This window comes from Capsella rubella, unplaced genomic scaffold, assembly GCF_000375325.1.
Source record: "Capsella rubella cultivar Monte Gargano unplaced genomic scaffold, Caprub1_0 scaffold_5, whole genome shotgun sequence".
Classification (NCBI taxonomy): domain Eukaryota; kingdom Viridiplantae; phylum Streptophyta; class Magnoliopsida; order Brassicales; family Brassicaceae; genus Capsella; species Capsella rubella.
In genome coordinates this window covers 1,908,186-1,929,336 of record NW_006238919.1, presented here as the reverse complement: position 1 = coordinate 1,929,336, position 21,151 = coordinate 1,908,186, and the positions used below count along the sequence as shown (strand labels likewise).

Below are 21,151 nucleotides of genomic sequence, written 5' to 3'. Positions count from 1 at the left end.
TATGGTTTTTTTTTTCTTGTATTTCAATTGTTTTCCGTAGTGTTGAAAATATTGCTCTTACAGTCTTAACCCTTCGAATCCGTTGGTGTTCTATAAACATCTAACGGATTGAAATCAAGATTTCATAAACGTTAAGAGATTTTGTGCAATCACAAGTCTCTAGTTTTGTTTACCAATTACGATTGGATAAACACCATTCACACCTTGACTGAGTCTCAGAATTGTGTTTGGTTTGCATCATTAGAATTCTCATTGGAAATTCGGAAATGAATGCTGCAAGTGTGTTTGGTTCTAAATCACATTGAATGTGTTGAGACCTGCAACTTTCTCTCTCAGACGAAGAGAAACAATGCTCACTGTCACGAGAACTTACTAGCCTCAGACTTGGGTTTTTCTTTGCAAACAGAGAAACATCAATCGAAATCTCCTTGGAGGTTCGAAAACTAAGTGTTGCGTTGGTTATAACTCAGCTTTCAATAATGATTTTAAGCCCGAGTTCATAACCTGCAGCTTGTTATCTCTGCAAAAGAATCAACAATTGGTAATCAAAGGTTCGATATCAGACTTGAGTTGAGATTCTTCTGCATCGAAACCTGCAACTTGGTTTTGTTTTGGAAAGGAGATAAAGAAAATTTTTGGTTTGAACTTGCAATTTTTTTTTAGGTTGAGAAACATGTAGTCTCGTTAAGACTTATTGTCTCTTGCTAATATTTTTGCAAACCAAAATATAATAAACGTGACCTGCAGTTCTTTGTTCTTGCAAAACATGTAATACTATTTTTTGCAAATCAAAGTATCATACATGCAGTCTCGTTAGTGGTGAGATTGTTGTTGTGTTTAGCAGCTCTAGCACTAAGACATCGAAACCTAAGTGTCCATTTAATTATTCTTTGCAAATTTGGAATAGTTGAATGTGAACCAGGTTGGTTTTGAAAAAACCAGCTACTCGGTTCTTGGATGTGATCATAAACGATTCCACAACTGCTTAGTTAGCAATTTTTTACACGTTTACTAGCAATGGTGTGGACGTCTTATGATCATATCCACAGAAAAATTGTAATTTTTGGCAAAGTAAATTACATTTGTTCTAAGGTATTGACATATTTTGTGTCTTTCGTGAACAGATGACGAATGATGCTATAAGCGTTGGATTGATGCCAGAAAAGTTTGATGGAAATGGGTTTAAGGCGTGGCAACAGAAAATTTACAATTATCTGACCATGTTGAGCCTAGACAAGTATCTAAAAGAGGATACACCGGTTACCCCACCAGATCATACAGATAAGCTTCTTCTAGCAAGTGTGAATGCGTGGATCCATTCAGATTTTCTGTGCAAGAGTTGGATTCTAAGCTGTTTGAATGATCGGTTGTACGTTGTAAACAACAAGTTCAAAACCTCTAAAGAGCTTTGGAATGCTTTAGAGAAAAGGTATCAAGTTGAGGACGAAAGCTTGATGAAATACGCTACGGCAAATTTTCTTGACTTTAAAATGGTGGATTCAAAACCCATCATGGAACAAGTGGAAGCTCTACAGTCTTTGAAGAGTGAGATAGCATCTACGGGGATGATGATTAGTGAAATGTTCATGATCAACTTCCTCATTGCAAAACTCCCTCCAAGTTGGTTGGGTTTCAAAGAGTATATTTCTCACAAGAAAAATGTAATTTCTCTCGAAGACTTGATTGGCGAGATGCAAGTTGAATCACAAATCCGCAATGCCGATGTTATTTCGTCTTAGTGAGAAAAATGTCGACATGGTGGAACATGAATAACAAGGGTTATGTTCGGGATAGACGGATCAAAATAATTGTGACGACAGTCATCCCAAAATAAGTTGTAACCATTGTTTTTTTTTTTTTCAATTAATAAGAAAAATAAATTTTATATATATTTTCCTTTTGATTGAATTTTTTGACCTTTGGCATGAAATGTGGGGGAAGCACTTCTTACCACATAGAGTCATTGGCAAAAATGTGATATGAACCTTGCAAAAGGAGTTATACAAATACCTTGTAATGTGGGGGTGTAAGATAAAGTCTCAATATCACCTCTTAATAAGGTTCATAGACCAAATTAAAATCCATGTGAATAAAATATTTGAATGGGATATATATATATAATGGCAAGAATCTTCATATTCGAAGACGACATAAGACCATTAAACACTTGATAACTAGTGGTGAAATTACACTAGAATATACAACATCAGCTGATAATCGTGTGAACTCCTTTACTAAAGGGTTAGTTTAAAATCAAGTGGTAAAATCATCGAGAGGAATGGGTTTAAAGCCTATGACTTAAGAAGACGTTTGGTGGACACCCCACTTATATGACTGGAGATCCCAAGAACTAAGTTCAAAGGGAAAACTAAATCAAACAGAATCTACTGGAGCACTTTATGACTAACAGTCACAACCCAGTTCCTAAGATGATAAATAGTGCTTCGTGTGTCGATAAAGGATAAGCATTGCTTTTAATGATCACGTCCATAGCTTTGAAATATCAATGGAGTCCTTACACATGACTTCTGAACAGAAATGCTAATGGCGAATCACCTAGTGAGTGTGAAATGGGGCCGTTTCTAGGAGAATGAAGGTCAGGCTATATTCTCTAAGTTCACTCATGAAATACCAGGCATGTTCACGGCCAAAACGAACACAATAGAGAACTAAAATTCTACGAGAAAATGTTATTGCGCGATACATGTTGTCTAGGTTTACATAAAAATCCGGGTGGTTCAAGACATCATGTTCACCTCCTGGCCGAGTAAATCCGACATATATTAAAAATGAATGGTTCAAAGCTGAAAAATGCTACCTTTCTGAGACGGTAACATTTTCGTTTACTCTCGAAAGTCTGTCCAGTCTAGTCTAAGTCATGTATAGGCTAGTCAAGTATAGGTTCTAGAAAGAGTTTTTTGAGTCTTCATATGTTTAGGGTCATTTCTATTCATGTGGGGGATTGTTGGAACTATGTTTTACATAAGCTAATTGGGCTTAGTAAAACTAATTAGTGTGAATGTGAAATGGGCTTAAGAAAGGCCTATCTCATGTTGGAGCTCCAAGAGGAGTAGGGTCAAGTTGAAGTAGAAACAAGAACGACTTCTGTTTTGCACTTCCGTGAGAATAGGTCTCCATTGTTTTATGAATCCCTGAGAATCAGTAACATGGAAACTCATCACGTTGCCCACCTCTCCTAGATTTGCGTTGGGTGTGGTTGATTGATTTCAAAATCAAACTTATCCTAAACCTCTATATAAACACACAAGTTCAAGTCTTTGTAAGAAGAATCGACAAGTAACGCTTGGTCGAGTAGAGACTTAGAACACACAAATTCCAGCAATCTCTCTCTATCACAAAGTAAGTGTCTTCGAGAGTATCGTAGTGTTTTAGTTCGATAGGGCTGTTATTCGAGTGTAGCGAAAACAGTTATAGAGAAGTTGTATCCTGGGATCCTTGAATCACATAACACCGTCACACTACGGGTGATTCGAAGGGTTAAGGAAAGAGGATATGTACTCGACTCTTCTCATCTCTCTTCCTTAACGTTTATGGTTTTTTTTTTCTTGTATTTCAATTGTTTTCCGTAGTGTTGAAAATATTGCTCTTACAAAATCTTGAATACAAGAAATGATTAATCATGACTCCGAAGGAAAAGGGAAACCAGCGATCTTGAAAGCAGTCATGCCACCGTCAACGACCAAGTTATGTCCGGTAACGTATTTACCATCTTCGGAAGCCAAATACAAAGCAGCTTTAGCTACGTCAGCTTCTTCACACTCGGCTCCTTTCAACTCACCCATTCCTTTCACTGTCTCACGTAGCTTCTCCTCCGTCACCTTGGGGAACACTTTCTTAAGATAAAGGAGAGTGAGCGGTGTAGCCACGGTACCCGGCGAAATGCAGTTGATGCGCACACCGTGTTCGCAGAGCTCGCTAGCCACCGACTTCACGATTCCGGGGATTGTGAACTTTGAGATTGTGTATGAATGCGGAGCCAATCCTCCGGTCACGCCTATGTTATTTTTGGACCATAACAAAAGTCAAATTTTAGCGTTGATAAATGTAACAACTAAAACCATCCACAATGGCAGAGTTCCATTAGAGGTTCTTACAAATACTTTTAGTATTAATAAGCGATGTTGTAGATTTTAAATTTACACTCTTCTAATGGTAAGGTCTATAGAGTTCTTTAAAAAATATATTATTTAATTTTATAAAAGAGAAAAGCTTTAAATTATTGCATTTTATAAAATTTTAAACAAATATGACATAAAAGCAAATGTAAATATGAAAATCATAAAAACGAATCATATTAGTTAGCTTGATTAATTGCGTGAAAGAGAGAATAAAAAAAGAAATAGTTAGGATTGTATTTGTCAATATATATATATATTTTACACACCATCCACTCATACACTACCACGTAAACGTCTCTTACCGCAACAAAAACTCCTATTTAGTAGACGGTTCTCTCCATTAACACCAATTAAAGATTAAATTTTAATTATTTTACCCCTAAAAGCTCTATAAGAACCCACCCTTGTGGATGGTCTCAATGGCTTTTAATTTAAAGTATATGGTTGAAGAAAATGCGAAATAATGAAGTAAGATTCTATATACAAAATGATGCAATTAGTATTCTAACTAATGAAATACTTGGATTAATGTTAATATATACCTGCAATGCTTGATGTGCACAAAATGCATCCTGACTTAGCCCGTACCATAAACTTAGCAGCGTGTTTGATGCCGTAGACAACTCCAAAGACGTTAGTCCTCATCACTCTCTCGAACTCCATCATATCAAGCTCCGATATGCTCGCTGGAGTCATGGGTCCAGCAATCCCAGCGTTGTTGTACATCACGTCTAGCTTCCCGTACCGTTCCACAGTCATTTCCACGGCCTCGGCGATATCAGCCTCCACCGTGACATCACACCGCACAAACTCTGCCGCCGAGCCTAGCTCCTTAGCGGCCTTAACCCCTGTTTCGACATCTAAGTCGGCGATCACGACTCGGGCACCGTGCCGGAGAAACTCGCCGGCCGTGGCTTTACCAAGACCGCTTGCTCCACCGGTTATGAGCGCTACTTTGCCTTCTAGCTTTTTGCTGCATGAAAATTATTACCGCTTGAAAAGTAGTAAATTGTGATAATGTTGTTGATTGATTCTAATATACATGTGCGAAGTTGTCAATGGAAAAAAAAAAAAAGTTGATAGTATTTTAATCAACCACTTTTAAGTTGTAACATAGTAATTAATTACTGCTTCCGCTACGTTAATAATCTATTTTTACTGTATTTCACAAAAAACAAATATTTGTGTGAGATGTAGATAAAATATATAGCATCTACAGAATTGTGGTGACTTACGAACAAGAGGACAAGATCAATTGATTTAAAATGTGATCGTTATCTTAAAAAAAAAATATGTGATCGATATGGTCCGTATGAGAAAGACAAAGGAAGAAACTAACCTCATACAAGTACAACCGCGGCCACCACTTGTTGAGTAAGCGGCTGAGGCTGTGGTGGCTGGCCGGTTAAAATTTCTGACGAAAGAAGGAGAAGAAAAAACCAAAAAAAAAACTTAAGGTGATTTAGAAACCTTTTAGTAAAAAAAAACTGTTGAAACGAATTAGTTAAACTAAAGATTAATTAGTAACTGAGAGATGATTTGAAGTTCACCTAGCGATGGATCTGATAAGTACGGCCGCCATAGATGACTGCTTTCTTGAGATCTAAAGATTTTTCAAGTCTTGGTTTTGGTTCTAAACTGATGACGCACTAATGGTTAGCTACAACATTTTAATATATTCTTTTTTTTTTTTGGGCAAATTTTTTTTTTTTTTTTAAATATATTCCATGTTTAGATCGAGTAGAACAATACTATATAGACCCGGCCTTTCACCCATTTCTGAAATACATTTGTATTGGGTCTCAAATATTTTAAGCTCATTTTGTGATTTTTTTTTAAATAAATTAAAATAAATACTAGGCTGTATAAAAGGTTCCATAATTTGTAAAAGACCTCAAAATCAACGCAAAATATAACAGTTTTAGTTAAAAAAAAAAGAAAAAAGACATTTAGTAAAAAAAACTGCTTATTTTTTTTTTATTGTATTTGGCCCCCAAATTTACAGGACCGGCACTTATATCACGTGGATGCATCTCCATAACCATATGGCCATGGGCAGAAACGTGTTTGGGTTAGGTGGTATTATGTTTTATTAAATAGAATTTCAATACGAGCAAGAAAAATTATAGTTATAACATATCCGTTTGTAACGTAAGAATTGTTTTGCTTTTATCATTTAGTGGAAGATATAATTTACAATACTTTTGAGGGTAGTATCACATATGATCTTGGCATAACACTATCCAATTTTATGTGGTTTTCCATTTAAATGTGAATTTTGAAAACCATAATATCTATTTTTTCTTTACAAAAATAATTGTTAGAAAAATAAATAAATATTAGTAATTGATCAGTAATTGACAAAATTACTATCAAGATAAAATCTATTTAATTATCATTTTTGGAGAAAAAAAAAATAATCACTTTGCCATAATGATTATCTAGACTTCTGAAATGTCAAAACTCCAAAGAGAGGCTAAATCTATAATTCCAACCATATAATATGATTATCTCATAGATTACAAAAGATCACATTAATAATGATCTCAAAGCACTCATAATAGCTATATCGAAAAACTAAGAAATTAGAAAGACTTTAATCAACTTGAGTAAGTAACTAAGCAGAAGGGAGATTAAGAGACTTGAAACAAGTAAATCCACCATCCACAACAAGGTTATGTCCCGTTACAAACTTAGCATCATCTGATGCTAAGTACAAAGCAGCTTTAGCCACATCTATCTCCTCACACTTCTCTCCCTTTAGCTCCCCCGTCGAGTTCACAATCGCCGAAAGCTGTTCCTCCGGGATGTTATGACCCGCAAAGGCCTCTCGAAACATCCTCAGCGTTAGAGGCGTAGGGATGCCTGCGGGAGATATACAATTGATTCTCAATCCATGCTTGCACAACTCACTAGCAACCGCCTTAACAACACCCGGGATAGTGAATTTAGAGATTGAGTATGCGTATGGTCCTAGACCTCCCATCAAGCCGCTAACGCTAGAGAGGCAAAGGATGGAGCCTGAGCCAACAGGGATCATGGCTCGAGCCGCGTGCTTTATCCCTAAGACAGTACCTCGCACGTTGAGACGCATCACTTTATCGTAAGTGTCCATGTCTAGGTCCGCTATGCTTGGTGGTGATATGGAGCCTGCATTGTATACATGAGCAATGTATTTACATAAAAATATGTATATATAGTTTCCTAATAACAAAATTCTTGCATAAAATTTGGGACAAAATAGCTTGGCTAATTTGATGATATTTGATTAAAAAGTAATAACTAAACTATATAAAAATTGTGGATTTGCAACTAATGTTTTTATTATTCTTATCTTAAAATAGTTTAATACAAAAAAAAAAAATTGCCGCCCAAAATTCATCACAAAAATAAAGATAAAAGCATATTTTGGATATTCATATATGTTATCTATTAGTATAAATAAATTTTAAAAATAGATTCAATTTATATAATTCTTATATGTTCCTTACATGACATTCCGGCACTATTGAGCATTATGTCGAGCTTCCCATGACGAGACACGGTAGTCTCCATGGCCTTAGCGACTTGTTCCTCCTCGGTGACATCACATCTTAAGAAATGTGCGGCTGAGCCAAGTTTGTCCGCGACCATATGACCAGCCTCTTCATCTATATCTACGATAATCACTTGAGCACCTTGGCTCACAAACTCCTCTGCCGTGGCCTTCCCTAGGCCACTTGCACCACCGGTTATGACCGCTATTTTTCCTTCTAACTTTCTATTTTCATTAGAAGCACAAAAAAAATAGTTAAAAGGGGTTTTGTGTGTGATTAATTACGATTTCAAGATCGAATCTCGTTAATTAGTATATATATAAAGAGGATCAACCTTGAAGAAGTTGAATAGAGGAGGGTAGAGCTAATTGGCTTGGAGTTCAAACCATTTGGTACAAAGAGTTTGAAGTTTCTGCAAAGAGCAGCCATGGAGAAGAAAAATTGAATTGAAGACTAACTGTTTAATTAGGTAATTAAGAAGAGATTAGAAGCATGTATTGAGAGTGTTTTACCTTGTGAATGACCGCAACATTTTTAATTCTTCTGCCTCTTCTTAATTAGTATGTGAAGGTGAAGTGGAGATCTTTTTGGTGCAAGAGTCTCAAAGCTTTTTATATCATAGGAAACAACGACATAAAAGGTGTGAGAGAAGAAGTAATTTAGATTATATCTATCAAGATCTCCATTACTAAAGAAAGAGTATTTTTCTTTGTTCTCATTCTTTTATACTTTAATCTTTAAAGTCTCATTCAACTTTCCACATAGCAACCTATATGCATGTTTCTTTAATATGATTTGTACTATTTCACTAAAATTTTATAATGTTATGTATTGGATAAATATAAGGCTTATAACATGGTAACTTAGTTATAATATAATTAACACAAAAATGATGTTATATAGTTTACTAATAATTTGCTTGATAAAAATATCTAAAATATATTATTTTTTTAACTATTTTCTTACGTATCTACCTTTAAATGACATATCTTCCTTTAGGTTTAAATACACACCAACTGAAATAAATCTTTTAATAGATATATAGTGTGTGTTAATTTTGTAGATTTAGTGCAAAGTAGAAGATCACATATTCTTCTCTAAACAAATTAAATTTAAATGAGTAAAATTACTTATATGTTTAGTAAAATTACTTATATGTTTAATATAAATACAACAGATCATAGTCTACTTTAAACTAAAATAATAATGATACTAACTCCCATCAATTCATCCAACGAATGTACTCAAATCAAAGACCCCATCTAGTAGTAGTGGATAAGAATTGAAAACACAAAAAGAAAAAAGATAGAGAAGAAAAGAATCTTGGATAAGACAGAGATTCTCAATAAAAAAAAGGCAAAATCCACTGAAGAGTGGTTGACCTCAAGAACCGAAAGATGAAAGAAAAGAAGAACTTATAAAAATAATTTCATGTTAGTGGCCACTAACTTGGGTTGGGTAGGTTTTGTTTAATCATGTAATAAAAATATAGAGTTTTGTCTATAGTTCTAGAGACAACAAAGGCAATAACAACACAGTTTTACAGGCTTTTTTACTTCTCTCCAGTTTAATTTAACGATTAAGAAAACTAATCAGTGTGAAATTATTAGGTAACTAGTACAGTAAACTATGATAAAGAATCAAAATCACTTTTGTTTTGTCATATTACGATATGGAAGGAGACAGGCTCTAGACAAAGCAATCTCTATGACTCTGTGTCTCTTATATAGACTTTTTGGTCTCGTTTTACTACAGCAAACAGTATCCTCTAACCTTTTTTTCTTATCACGTGGCTACACGTGTTTTCTATTTCATCACAACGGTAGGCTTCTGCATGAACAAATACATATTCTTCTTGGACTATATCTTATTATCTTCATTAGAGTTGTCGTATCAGAAAATATTCAAAGGTAGCATTCAACATAAGAGATAAATTAAAATATTGACATTCATATATATATATATATAATGCATTGACGAGATAAATTCAAGAAATTCTGATATCTAAAACCATTTTCCAAAACTTTCAATCACTATTCAAACATTCAATAGTTTGGTAAAAGTAAAATTTGAACGGAAGTATATTGAATAATTCATTATGTTTTAATTTTTTTTTTTTTTTTTTGGTATATGTAAATAATACCTTTATTTTAGAAGGTGTCACTACTTCATATAATAGATCATTGTATCATACTTTCATCATGATTTTATTAGAATTATAAGAAGTTTTAAAATTTTCAGTAAATCATGGTGGATATCTATATTAGTATTTTTGCAAACTTTTTTTTGTGTGACATATAATGATTGCATTTACTGCAAAAGGATTTAAATATCTTATTGAAAGAAATTCATTAACCACTAAACTATTTTCGTATGTTAATAAAGAAATTCATGTATATATCTATATTTAAAGACAAGTTAATATGATTATGCGAAATACATATGAAACAACTATTATAAATTTTGTTTGTTTTAAAAGTAATATTTATATAAAGATTGTATGACGGTTTAGATATTATAATAATATTAAACTAGCATTAATTATATATTTCAAAACAGGTTAAAACTTCATCATATTAATTTTTAACAACATCAATATAAGACATCGAATCAAACTTATTTAGCAAAATTTAATATACAATTTTAATAATTTTTCAACAAAATTTCCAGAATAACAGTAAAATTTGAATTAAAAATTAAAATCTAGTGATAAGTTGTAACGCTAACTAAACACTTGGTTATTCTTGGCGTAGACGTTGGAGAAGTTGGGGAAACACTTGCTTGTTCTTGGCGTAGACGTTGGAGACGTTGGGGAAACACTTGGAGATGTCTTCTATGGAAATACACATGATGAAGCTGTTTTATACGATAAAGGTATCTTACTTGTTAAAGATTTTGACCAAAAAATGAACAACCCTATATGTGTTATTTAAAGATATAACAAACTCGTGGTATTAAACAAAAAAGTTGATGAACATATTTAAGATTAACTGTAGGTATATATTATTCTATAAGATTAGATGCAAAATTAATATATTTAATCTAAGATAATTTTTTGTCCAAGATTAAAGAATACATTCATAATTACATGTGGCACTCGTCTGTTTAATAACATTTGGTTAGATAGCAAATTCTTTATATTAAAAAAAATAAATAAAGAAAATATTTGGCTAGACCTAAATTATAGGTTACCTTTTGCAAGAATCAATTTTAAGACAAGTATATTAGATTTTTTTTTATTGTCAACGACAAATATATTAGATAATTTGTGGAATTTCAGTTTTTTTTTTTTTTGTGAACTTTTGGATAATATCTTAACAACAATATGTAACAGTGATACATTAGAAGTTTTTGTTATGTGAAAATGAATCTTTATATACAAAAATTTTTCATAATAAAGTTACAATGGCTAGAGATTAAGAGAGACATCTCATGCATTAAAAAATAACAAACACTTTGAAATTGGTTTTGCGAAATCCCAAATAAGTAAAAAATTTACAACATTAAAAAAGTAGAAATTATATGCTTTTAGACAATTAGTGGAAGTTCCAATTATTGCTTAATACTAAAATTCCGGTAAATCGGGTTATTCTATTTTAATTGTATAGTATACCTGCAAGGTTGTGATGTCTTGAGCATCCTAAGCATCCTAATTCTTTAGGCGACTTGGTAGTTGTTCTGGAATTTGCAACCAGAAACGAGATAATACACCTCGTTCTTGAGCAGCTACCTGTTTGTTACACATAATACACAAAACAAACCCATGAGAGATGCCATCTTTAATTCTCCAAATCAAATTTAAAAGATGATGACTATCACAAGCCTCGATTCACTATATAATCCTCCTCATATGGATGATTCTCTTGTCCTTAAAAGTTGACATATGAGGATATGATTTTTTTTTTTTTGATCAAACTGAGGATATGAGGATATGATTGTCCTTCATTTCTGGCGCGTCAAATCATATTCGTTGTAGATTAACCACTCAAGTGTGTGATCCAAGCAATTCGATGGATGCAGATGAACCACCTGCCAAACCAAGAATTTTAACCATGAGGATTAAAACAATAGAATAACGTTTAAATGGAAACAACAATATAAACTGAATTTTTCTCGACATACTTGGTGGTTGTCTTTGACTGTCAAAGTAATGGCCACTGCGTTCTAAGTAAGCATTGCCTTCCTTACAATGTTGATGGTAGTAGTTAAAATCAGTGCTTCACATCTTCAGGTCGAACCTTGACATTATCTATCCGGACTAGCTGCTTTCTAACATTGTCTGCAGATTTCATAGCACCAATTGGTATCTTCATCTATGACAATTTACTTTGAACAAGTTAGTTACGATAAATTTTGAACGTTGAAAGCAGCTATAAACAAAAGAGGAAGAGAAAGAGATAATCACTTACTGTTTTGCTTAAAAGCGTGTTAGACGTTCAACAATGTGAGGTGATCTCCATCAATGTGTCCAAAGATAGCTTTAGCTTTATCTGCTGCTTTTTGAGCCTCTCTAGGCCGAATAAAGCAGAGAAAGAAATGGTATTTATAACAAAAGAGGTCCATGGAAGAGATGCATAGAGGCGGTGAGACTGATACCATTCACTTAATGAGAGAGAATAACTGAGAAATTGCAACAACTACTAGCTGCATTGGCACTTACTTAGTATAATCATGGGTCATAACTCATAACACATACTAGTGACTGCTGATGATAAACCTAACTCTAATGCTTAATTCTAAATGATAATCATACATATGGAAGAAAAAGGATGATTTCTAATGCACTTTAGACTAGTTGCAGAATGGAAATTGTTATCAAGTTTAAACTTACCCTTTACTACATACTTAACCAAAGCTACCAAGAATATTAAAACAAAAACAAAAGTGAGGGGGTGGTACCTGAGAACATAGCTGAAACTTAGAAAATTTGGTTTGTAGTTGAACTGAGAACTGACTATGAACAATTGAACATGCATCTTTTCGACATATGTGGATTCAAGGGGAACTGATCACTCATTATCTCACATGTCTTTGTCAAGTTACCTTCATCATCAAGTGCTCCCAAGTAATTCCAAACTACTATGACTCGCATCAGCGTTTCAGGAGCAGGGGGGTCCATAAAATTGAAGTGTACCACCACAGGTCATCAAGTCAGAACTGTGTTTGCAAGGTTTGATCTCAATATTTCAGGAAAGGCCTACAGCTGCAAGTCATTACTAAAACTCTTCTCTGTATAAATCTTGTAAAAACTCTTCTCTGGTGAGCAGCACTTGACTTTGAAATAGGGTACACACCAACAATGACTCAACACGGATTCTTGGGTCGCAAGGCTGTGGACTCAAAAGTATCAACACTTTTGAGTCACTCTTCTCTCAGGAGCATACCATGAGTCAAGTACCTGGTCATATTAAGTAACACATGATTCGACACTTCAGTACATAACATTATAACGAAGCGAAGCTAGAAGAGAGACAATGCTTACTTAAGTCTTAAGCACGGTTCTAGGGTCTTCAAAACGAACGCTGTAATTAACAAACTTCTTCCCCAATAGTTTTTCAGCAAGCACGACGAGACAAGAGACATAGACATGGCTACAACAACTCTACGAGGTTGTCATGTGTGCATCCAACCAAACCACTTCCTACGCTTATCCGATGTTTTAGCATCCACAACCAAACTATAACAAACTGTGGTATTTGTACAAATAAACAGAATTTACAATTAGGTTTATATTCTTTAAGACAGAGGAGGATTGATCTATCATTCAATCAATGAAAGAAACGATGATATAAATAAATTTCCAAACGTACCTCGCCTTGGATGGATCATCGGAACTCGAGGACAGAAGAAAGAAGAAGAGAGTTTTGATTTCTCTCTCTCAAGGAAGAAAGAAGAGCGTCAGTGTTGATAAACAAATTTATTTATTTATTTGAACAATGAGAAATTTTTTGTTAAGAAGTTAAAAAGAAAAGGAAATTGATATTAATCTCACAATGGTCAGATTATTTAATATATATCTTAAGGATATTAGGAGATTTAAGGAAATTAGGAGACAATATATTTCCTTTTTTTCTTCTTCATCCCAACGGTAACAAAATATTTTCTTTCACAATTATTAACTTTCAACAATTTTGTAAGAGTTATTTAAAGACAAGTATTTTGGATGATTTGGAAATACCAGAAATTTTGAAGTAATGAAAGGTATTTTCTTCCAATCAATGGAGTAATTTTAGGTTTTTCCCCCCAATTTTCAAATAAAAGCTGAGAATTTTAGAAAAATATCCATTTTGGTATATCCATTCTCAAAAATACACATTTTATTTATCCATTTTCAAAAATATCCTTGTTTAAATATGAAAAATTATAAAATTTTATATAGTTTATAAGAAGATACTTCTATATAATAATTACTAATGGGAGATTCGATACAAATATTTTATAATGGTTTTAAAGATTTTAAATTGTTTTTACAAGTTTTACAAGGTTTTTTAAAAGGTCTTTTAAAGTTGTTTTTACGCTATTTATGGAAAGATATATAAAATTTTGTATACATGAAAAAGTAATTTGTGTGTATATTTATAAGCCTATATATATATTTGGATAAATTTCAACATTTTTAATGGTCTTTTGATAAAGTTTTAAAATAGGGTATTTTCAGGTATTTGAAAAAGGGTATTTTTGAAATTCTTTCATAAAAGTTAGATAATTGAAATTATTTTTCCTCATGCTAATTAAATACCGTTTTTCTCTCAAACTATATATAATTTTCTCTCAAACTACATATCAACCTTATAATATGTTTTTAGATCGGTTAATGAAGGTTTCAATTGTTGCTTAATAAAAAATTCAGTATAATATTTTGGATGTTAGGTCTAGTTTGTTTTCAATGTATTTAAATTTAACACTTCAAGTTTTTAAAATATTTTATATGTAATGATAAATTTTAGTTAAAAATCTGAATAATTTACTTAAAATAATATTTATAAAAAACTTTAAAATATTTTATATGTAATGATAAATTTTAGTTAAAAATCCGAATAATTTACTTAAAATAATATTTATAAAAAACTTTGAAGCTTCTAAGTGTCAAATTTACAATACGTAAAAACATGTTGAACTTTTACACCAAACTTACGGACCACAAAGGGACTGGATGCTAGGTCCGGTTTGTTTTTCAACGTATTGTAAATTTAACACTTAGATTCAACAAAATATTTGAATCATTTGGTAAAAAACTTTGATATTTAGTTTTAAACCATAAAATTCAGAAGTGAAAAATACATTTTTTTTTTTTTTACTTTTTGTATACTTTTAAATCAAAATCATTATTCTTAATTTTTTTTTAAAAAGACAAGACAGTATATACTATAAAATTCAGAAGTGAAATACATCTTTTTTTTTACTTTTTGTATATTTTTAAATCAAAATCATTATTCTTAATTTTTTTTAAAAAAAATATTAAAGTATATAGTATATATAGTATAATACCTGACAAGACTCTTGGTGGGTGGTCGTTGTGTAATTTGAAACCACAAACGAGAAAGCTACCTGTTTGTTACAAAACAAACCCATGAGAATGAGAGATGTCATCTTTTAGTAAACATGACACAATTTTTAATTCTCCAAACCAAATTAAAAGATAACGAGTAGTACGAACCCTGCTTAATACCTTGAGATAGTAACCAAAGAAAAGAAGAACATGAAATGTAAGAACTTACCCACTCAGGTTTGTGATCCAAGCAATTTGATGGATGGAAATGAGCCACCTGTATGCCAAACCAAGAATTTTAACCATGAGATGAAACACAAAGAGAATAATGTTTAAATGGAAACAACAATATAAACTGAATTAGTCTAGACATACTTGGTGGTTGTCTTTGACTGTCAAGTAATGGCCACTGTGTTCTAAGTAAGCATGGCCTTCGTTATGTTGATGTAGTAGTTACAATCAGTGCTGCACATTTTCAGGTTGAACCTTGACATTAACCGGACTAGCTGTTGTAACGTTGTCTGCAGATTACATTGGTCTATTGTTGATGAAGTTTTCACATCACCAATTGGGATCTTCATCTGTGAGAAATTTACATTGAAAAATTAAGTTAGTTAAGGTAAATTTTAATTGTTAAAAGCAGCTATAATACAAAAGAGGAAGAGAAAGGGCTAACACATACTGTTTTGCTTAAAAGGTAAACGTTCAACAATGTGAGGTGATCTCCATTATCTCCAACCTAGCTTTAGCTTCATCTGCTGCTTTTTGAGCCTCTCTTGGTCGAATAAAGCAATTCGGTACTAACGAAAGAATTGGTATTTATAACAGAAGAGGCATCAGCAGATGCATAGAGGCAATGAGACTAATACCATTTGCTTCATGAAAGAGAATAACTGAGAAACTGCAGCTACTATATTCATCAGCACTTACTTAGGATATGCAGAACCCAGACTAGAGACTGTTGATGATAAACCTAACTCTAATACTTAATTCTAAATGATAGTGATACATAAGACAGAAAAAGATGAGTTCTACTGCACATTAGACTAGTTGCAGAATGGAATTTGTAGCAAGTTTAAAAGCCTAACCTTAACTACATACCACACCACAACTAGCAAGAATATATAAAAACGAAAGTAAGGGTGTACCTGAAAGCATGGCTGAAACGTTTGAGCAGTTGAATTTAAGACTGACTATGAGCATGTTCACCATCTGTGGATCCAAGGGGAACTCACTCACTCAATATATCACATGTCTTTGTCAAGTTACCTTCATCATCCAGTGCTCCCAAGTAATTCAAAACTTGTAAGGCTCGCAGCAACGTTTCTGGAGCAGGGTATCCAAAAAACCGAAGAGCTTCACTAGGTCATCAGTACTGTGTTTGCAAGGTTTGAGGATAGGTCTGCGGCTGCAAGTCATTACTGAAACTCTTCCCTGTATAAAGCTTGTAAAAACTCTTCTCTAGTGAGCAGCACTTGACTTTGAAATAGGATTCTTGGGTCGCAAGACTATGGACTCAAAAGTATCAACACTTTTGAGGAGCGGGTCCGCCATTGCTTCTCTCAGTAGCAAACCATCAGTCAAGTACCTGGTCATATATAATGTAACACATGATGAGACACTTAAGTACATATAAGATTATAAAGAAGAGAAGCTAAAGAAAGACAATGCTTTACTTAAGCACAGTTTCGTGGTCCTCAAAACGAAACGCTGTAATGAACCAACTTCTCCCCCAATAGTTCTTCAACAACACGACGAGACTCAGACATGACTACAACTCTACGAGGCTGTCCTGTGTGCATCCACAACATCTGGGATTTGTACAAATACGCAAAATTTACAATTAGCTATTCATTCTCTAGACACTAAACATCATGTGATCTCTAATTAAATTATTCATAATAAAATTCAAATCCAAATCAAAAAAAAAAACAGAGGACTATTACGAACCTACGAACACGATTCGTCTCTTCACGTACTTTTGAATTTCTCCGTAGTCTCTCGTGTAAGCGTACGTCTCCGTCGCTAGATTCAATACCTGGTGAAACGAAATATATACAAGAAGATGAGGATCAATGGAGATTGATGTATCATTCAATCAATGAAACGAAATATATATATAAGAGGGCTTTTAAAAATACCTCGCTCGAGTCTCTCGGTGAAAGCGTCTCCGTGGCTGAAGAAGAAGAAGAAGAAGAAGAAGAAGAAGAACAGAGGAACGATGGAGATCGATCTGATAAATCATTCAGTCAATTAAATAAAACGATGATATAAAAATACTTACTTTGCGATTCCAATCTTACCCTTACCGATCATCATCATCGCCTCAGATTCTACTTGGACGGATCATCATCATCGGAATTTACAGAGATTATGTATGTATAAGAACATTCGAGAAGAGAAGAGAAGAGAACCAAACTACTGCATCATTAGGGTTTATCTCGAATGAAGTAAAGAAGCGTTGAGTTTAAGACTTGAGAAAGAGAGAGAGATGTTATATAAAGAAACAAATTAAATTAAAGAAAAGGAAATTGTATATTAATCTCTCATAACGGTCAGATTAATAATGGAAATTTCGTTTCTGTTATTTCCTTTTTCTTCTTCATAGCAACGGTAACAAAATATTACCCTTTTTCTTACAGTCAATAATTTTGTAAGAGTTAAAGTTCAAGACAAATAAATGGATCATTTGGAAAAAGAAAAATTATTTTTTCTCATGCTGACTAAATATCGTTTTTTTCTCTCTAACTGTATATATATTTTTCTCTCAAACTACAAATCAACCTTATAATATGCTTTATATATTTTTCTCCCAAACTACAAATCAACCTTATAATATGCTTTTAGATCGGTTAATGAAGATTCCAATTGTTGCTTCATAAAAAATTCAGTTTAATAAGTTGGATGTTAAGTTTAGTTTAATTTCAATGTATTTAGATTTAAAGTTTTTAAAATATTTATATATAATGATAACTTTTAGTTAAAAATCCAAATAATTTATTTAAAATAATATTTATAAAAAAAAACTTTGAAGCTTCTAAGTGTCAAATTTACTTAGATTTCAAGTTTTTTAAATATTTATATACTGAATAATGATAACTTTTAGTTAAAAATCCAAATAATTTATTTAAAATAATATTTATAAAAAAACTTTGAAGCTTCTAAGTGTCAAATTTACAATACGTAAAAACATGTTGAACTTTTACACCAAACTGACGGACCACAAAGGGACTGCATGCTAGGTCCGGTTTGTTTTTCATCGTATTGTAAATTTAACACTTAGATTCAACAAAAATAATTGAAATTATTTGGTAAAAAAACTTTGATATTTAGTTTTAAACCATAAAATTCAGAAGTGAAATACATATTTTTTTTTACTTTTTTTACTTTTTTGTTATCCATTTTTTTTTCACTTTTTGTATACTTTTAAATCAAAATCATTATTCTTAATTTTTTTTTTTTTTTTAAAGATAAGAAAATATATAGTATACCTGACAAGGCTGATGTCTTGAGTATCCTGAAGGGATTTGGTGGTCATTCTGTAATTTGAAACCACAAACGAGAAAGCTAACTGCTTGTTACAAAACAAACCCATGAGAATCATCTTGTAGTAAACATGACACAATTTTTAATTCTCCAAACCAAATTAAAATACGAGGATTATTACGAACCTTGCTTAATACCTCGAGATAGTAACCAAAGAAAAGAAGAACAGGAAATGTAAGAACTTACCCACTCAGTTTTGTGATCCAAGACATTTAATGGATGGAAATGAACCACCTGCATGCCAACCAAGAATTTTAACCATGAGATGAAACACAAAGAGAATAATGTTTAAATGGAAACAACAATATAAACTAAATTTGTCTTGACATACTTGGTGAGTTGTCTTTGACTGTCAAAGTAATTAATGGCCACTGCGTTGTAAGTAAGCATGGCCTTCCTTATGTTGATGTAGTAGCTAAAACACCAGTGCTGCACATCTTCAGGTTGAACCTTGACATTATCTATCCGGACTAGCTGATGTATAACATCTCGTCTGCAGATTTCATTGCTTTATTGTTGATGAAGTTTTCATAGCACCAATTGGGATCTTCATATGTGATAATTTACATTGAGAAAGTTAGTTACGGTAAATTTTTATTGTCTATAAACAAAAAGAGGAAGAGAAAGGGATAATCACTTGCTGTTTTGCTTATAAAGTGTGGTAGAAGTTCAACAATGTGAGGTAATCTCTATCAATGTGTCCAACCTAGCTTTAGCTTCATCTGCTACTCTTTGAGCCTCTCTATGTCAAATAAAGCAGAGAAAGAATTGGTATTTATAACAGAAGAGGTCAGCAGATGTATAGAGATTGATATATCATTTGCTTCCTGAGAAAGAATAACTGAGAAACAGCAACTAGTATCTATCTGCATCAGCACTAACTTAGGATACCCCAGACTAGAGACTGATGATGATAACCTAACTCTAAATGACAATCACTACATACCTAACCAAAGCTAGCAAGAGTATTTTTTGAAAAAAAGAAAGTATGGGCGTACCTGAGAGCACCACCACGTCATCAATACAAGGTCAGAACTGTGTTTGCAAGGTTTGATATCGAATATTTAAGGATACGTCTGCGGCTGCAAGTCATTACTATAACTTTTCTCTGTATAAAGCCTGTAAATCCTCTTCTCTGGTGAGCAGAAGGCTATGGACTCAAAAGTATCAACACTTTAAGGACTTCTCTCAGGAGCATACCATGAGTCAAGTACCTGGTGTTATTAAGTAACACATGATTAGATACATAAGATTATAAAAGGAGAGAAGCCAAAGAGTGACAAACAATGCTTACTTTAAGCAGGCTTCTGGGATCCTCAAAACCAACAACTTCTTTCTTCCACAATAGTTCTTCAGAACCATGACGAGACGCTACACAAACATGGCTGCAAATCTACGAGACGCTACAGAGACATGGCTACAACTCTACGAAGATGTCCTGTGTGCATCCAACCAAACCACTTCCTACGCTTATCCAATGTTTCTGCATCCACAACCAATTTATAACAATTCGTAGGGTTTGTAAAAACAAACAAAACATACCATTAAGTCTCTCTAAGACACTAAACATCATCATCTCTAATTTAAACCATTCCTAATAATAAGTCTAGATATCAAATTCAAATCCAAAGAAGAGAGAGGACTACTACGAATACCTCTCGCTCGATTCCTCTCTATACTTTTCAATTCCGTCGTAGTCAGTCTCGGATTAAAGCGTCGCCGAAGCTAGATTCAATATCCGGTTGAATCGGTATTGATTAAAGACTGAAGAAGAAGAAGAAGAAGAAAACAGAGGAGGATCGATGGAGATGGATCATTCAATCAATGAAACGAAACGATGATATAAAAATACTTACTTTCCAATCTTACCCTTACCGATCATCATCATCGCCTTGGATTCTACTTGGACGAAACATCATCATCGGAATTTACAGAGACTCCGTATGTATAAGAACATTTGAGAAGAGAAGAGAACCGAACTACTGCATCATTAGGATTAAGAAAAACATGAAAATATTTATTGATTTACTTTTCGTTTTAGGGTTAGAAGAAGAAGAAGAAAGAGAGAGATATTAAGAAGTTCTAAAGAAAAAGGAAATTGAGTATAAATCTAATAAGTCATAACGGTCAGATTAATAATGGAAATTTCGTTTCTGTTATTTCCTTTTTCTTCTTCATCGTAACGGTAACAAAATATATATATATTTTTTTACTGTTTACAAAACTACAACAGTCATCTTTCAATAATTTTATAAGAGTTAATAAATTTCAAGAAAAATATTTGGATGATTTGGAAAAACTTCTTAACTTAAAAGATAATTTCTAAGCAGTACAGTTCATAAACTTTCAAATTTAAATATTCAAACATGCAATTCACAATATATCAAGTTTTTTATACGTTATAAATTAGTACTGTATTCTCAACCGTTAAGACTTAAGAT

General features: G+C 32.9%; 3 protein-coding genes, 1 long non-coding RNA gene and 1 pseudogene across 8 annotated transcripts in view; 1 reads left to right on the top strand and 4 right to left on the bottom strand.

Annotated features, from left to right (window-relative positions):
- Positions 1 to 1,810, top strand: part of LOC111830703 — a 2,073-nt gene extending 263 nt beyond the window's left edge. The window contains exons 1-2 of one of the 2 annotated variants that reach the window (XM_023783331.1): positions 472 to 551; positions 1,125 to 1,810. In XM_023783331.1, the coding sequence (XP_023639099.1) occupies positions 1,125 to 1,739 (615 nt within the window). In that variant the 5' untranslated portion in view covers positions 472 to 551 and the 3' untranslated portion in view covers positions 1,740 to 1,810. Of the gene's footprint in view, positions 1 to 471; positions 552 to 1,124 lie in introns of those variants that run through there. The other variant, XM_023783330.1, reaches the window with a different exon arrangement.
- Positions 1,811 to 3,538: 1,728 nt separating this feature from the next.
- On the bottom strand, positions 3,539 to 5,860 carry LOC17885347 (momilactone A synthase). The gene is made up of 4 exons (XM_006291494.2): positions 5,690 to 5,860; positions 5,479 to 5,553; positions 4,682 to 5,112; positions 3,539 to 4,015 (listed from the first exon to the last, which is right to left on the bottom strand). The coding sequence occupies exons 1-4, from the start codon at positions 5,719 to 5,721 to the stop codon at positions 3,639 to 3,641; spliced, it is 915 nt and encodes a 304-aa protein (XP_006291556.1). The 5' UTR covers positions 5,722 to 5,860; the 3' UTR covers positions 3,539 to 3,638.
- A 760-nt stretch (positions 5,861 to 6,620) lies between these two features.
- Positions 6,621 to 8,345, bottom strand: LOC17887453 (short-chain dehydrogenase reductase ATA1). The gene is made up of 4 exons (XM_006291511.2): positions 8,188 to 8,345; positions 8,010 to 8,087; positions 7,631 to 7,899; positions 6,621 to 7,289 (listed from the first exon to the last, which is right to left on the bottom strand). Exons 1-4 carry the CDS (start codon positions 8,205 to 8,207, stop codon positions 6,757 to 6,759), a joined length of 900 nt encoding a protein of 299 aa, XP_006291573.1. The 5' UTR covers positions 8,208 to 8,345; the 3' UTR covers positions 6,621 to 6,756.
- Positions 8,346 to 11,112: 2,767 nt separating this feature from the next.
- On the bottom strand, positions 11,113 to 17,486 carry LOC17885188 (annotated as a pseudogene).
- A 1,147-nt stretch (positions 17,487 to 18,633) lies between these two features.
- LOC111830710 lies at positions 18,634 to 20,730 on the bottom strand. 4 transcript variants are annotated; one of them, XR_002834048.1, is made up of 8 exons: positions 20,586 to 20,730; positions 20,366 to 20,474; positions 20,005 to 20,193; positions 19,709 to 19,924; positions 19,348 to 19,452; positions 19,042 to 19,257; positions 18,897 to 18,944; positions 18,634 to 18,735 (listed from the first exon to the last, which is right to left on the bottom strand). It is a non-coding gene; the product is annotated as an uncharacterized LOC111830710 (long non-coding RNA). The 4 variants fall into 4 exon arrangements; XR_002834046.1 differs by having other exon boundaries at positions 18,634 to 18,944; positions 20,567 to 20,730; XR_002834047.1 differs by having other exon boundaries at positions 18,634 to 18,944; positions 20,580 to 20,730.
- Between the last annotated feature and the right edge of the window lie 421 nt (positions 20,731 to 21,151).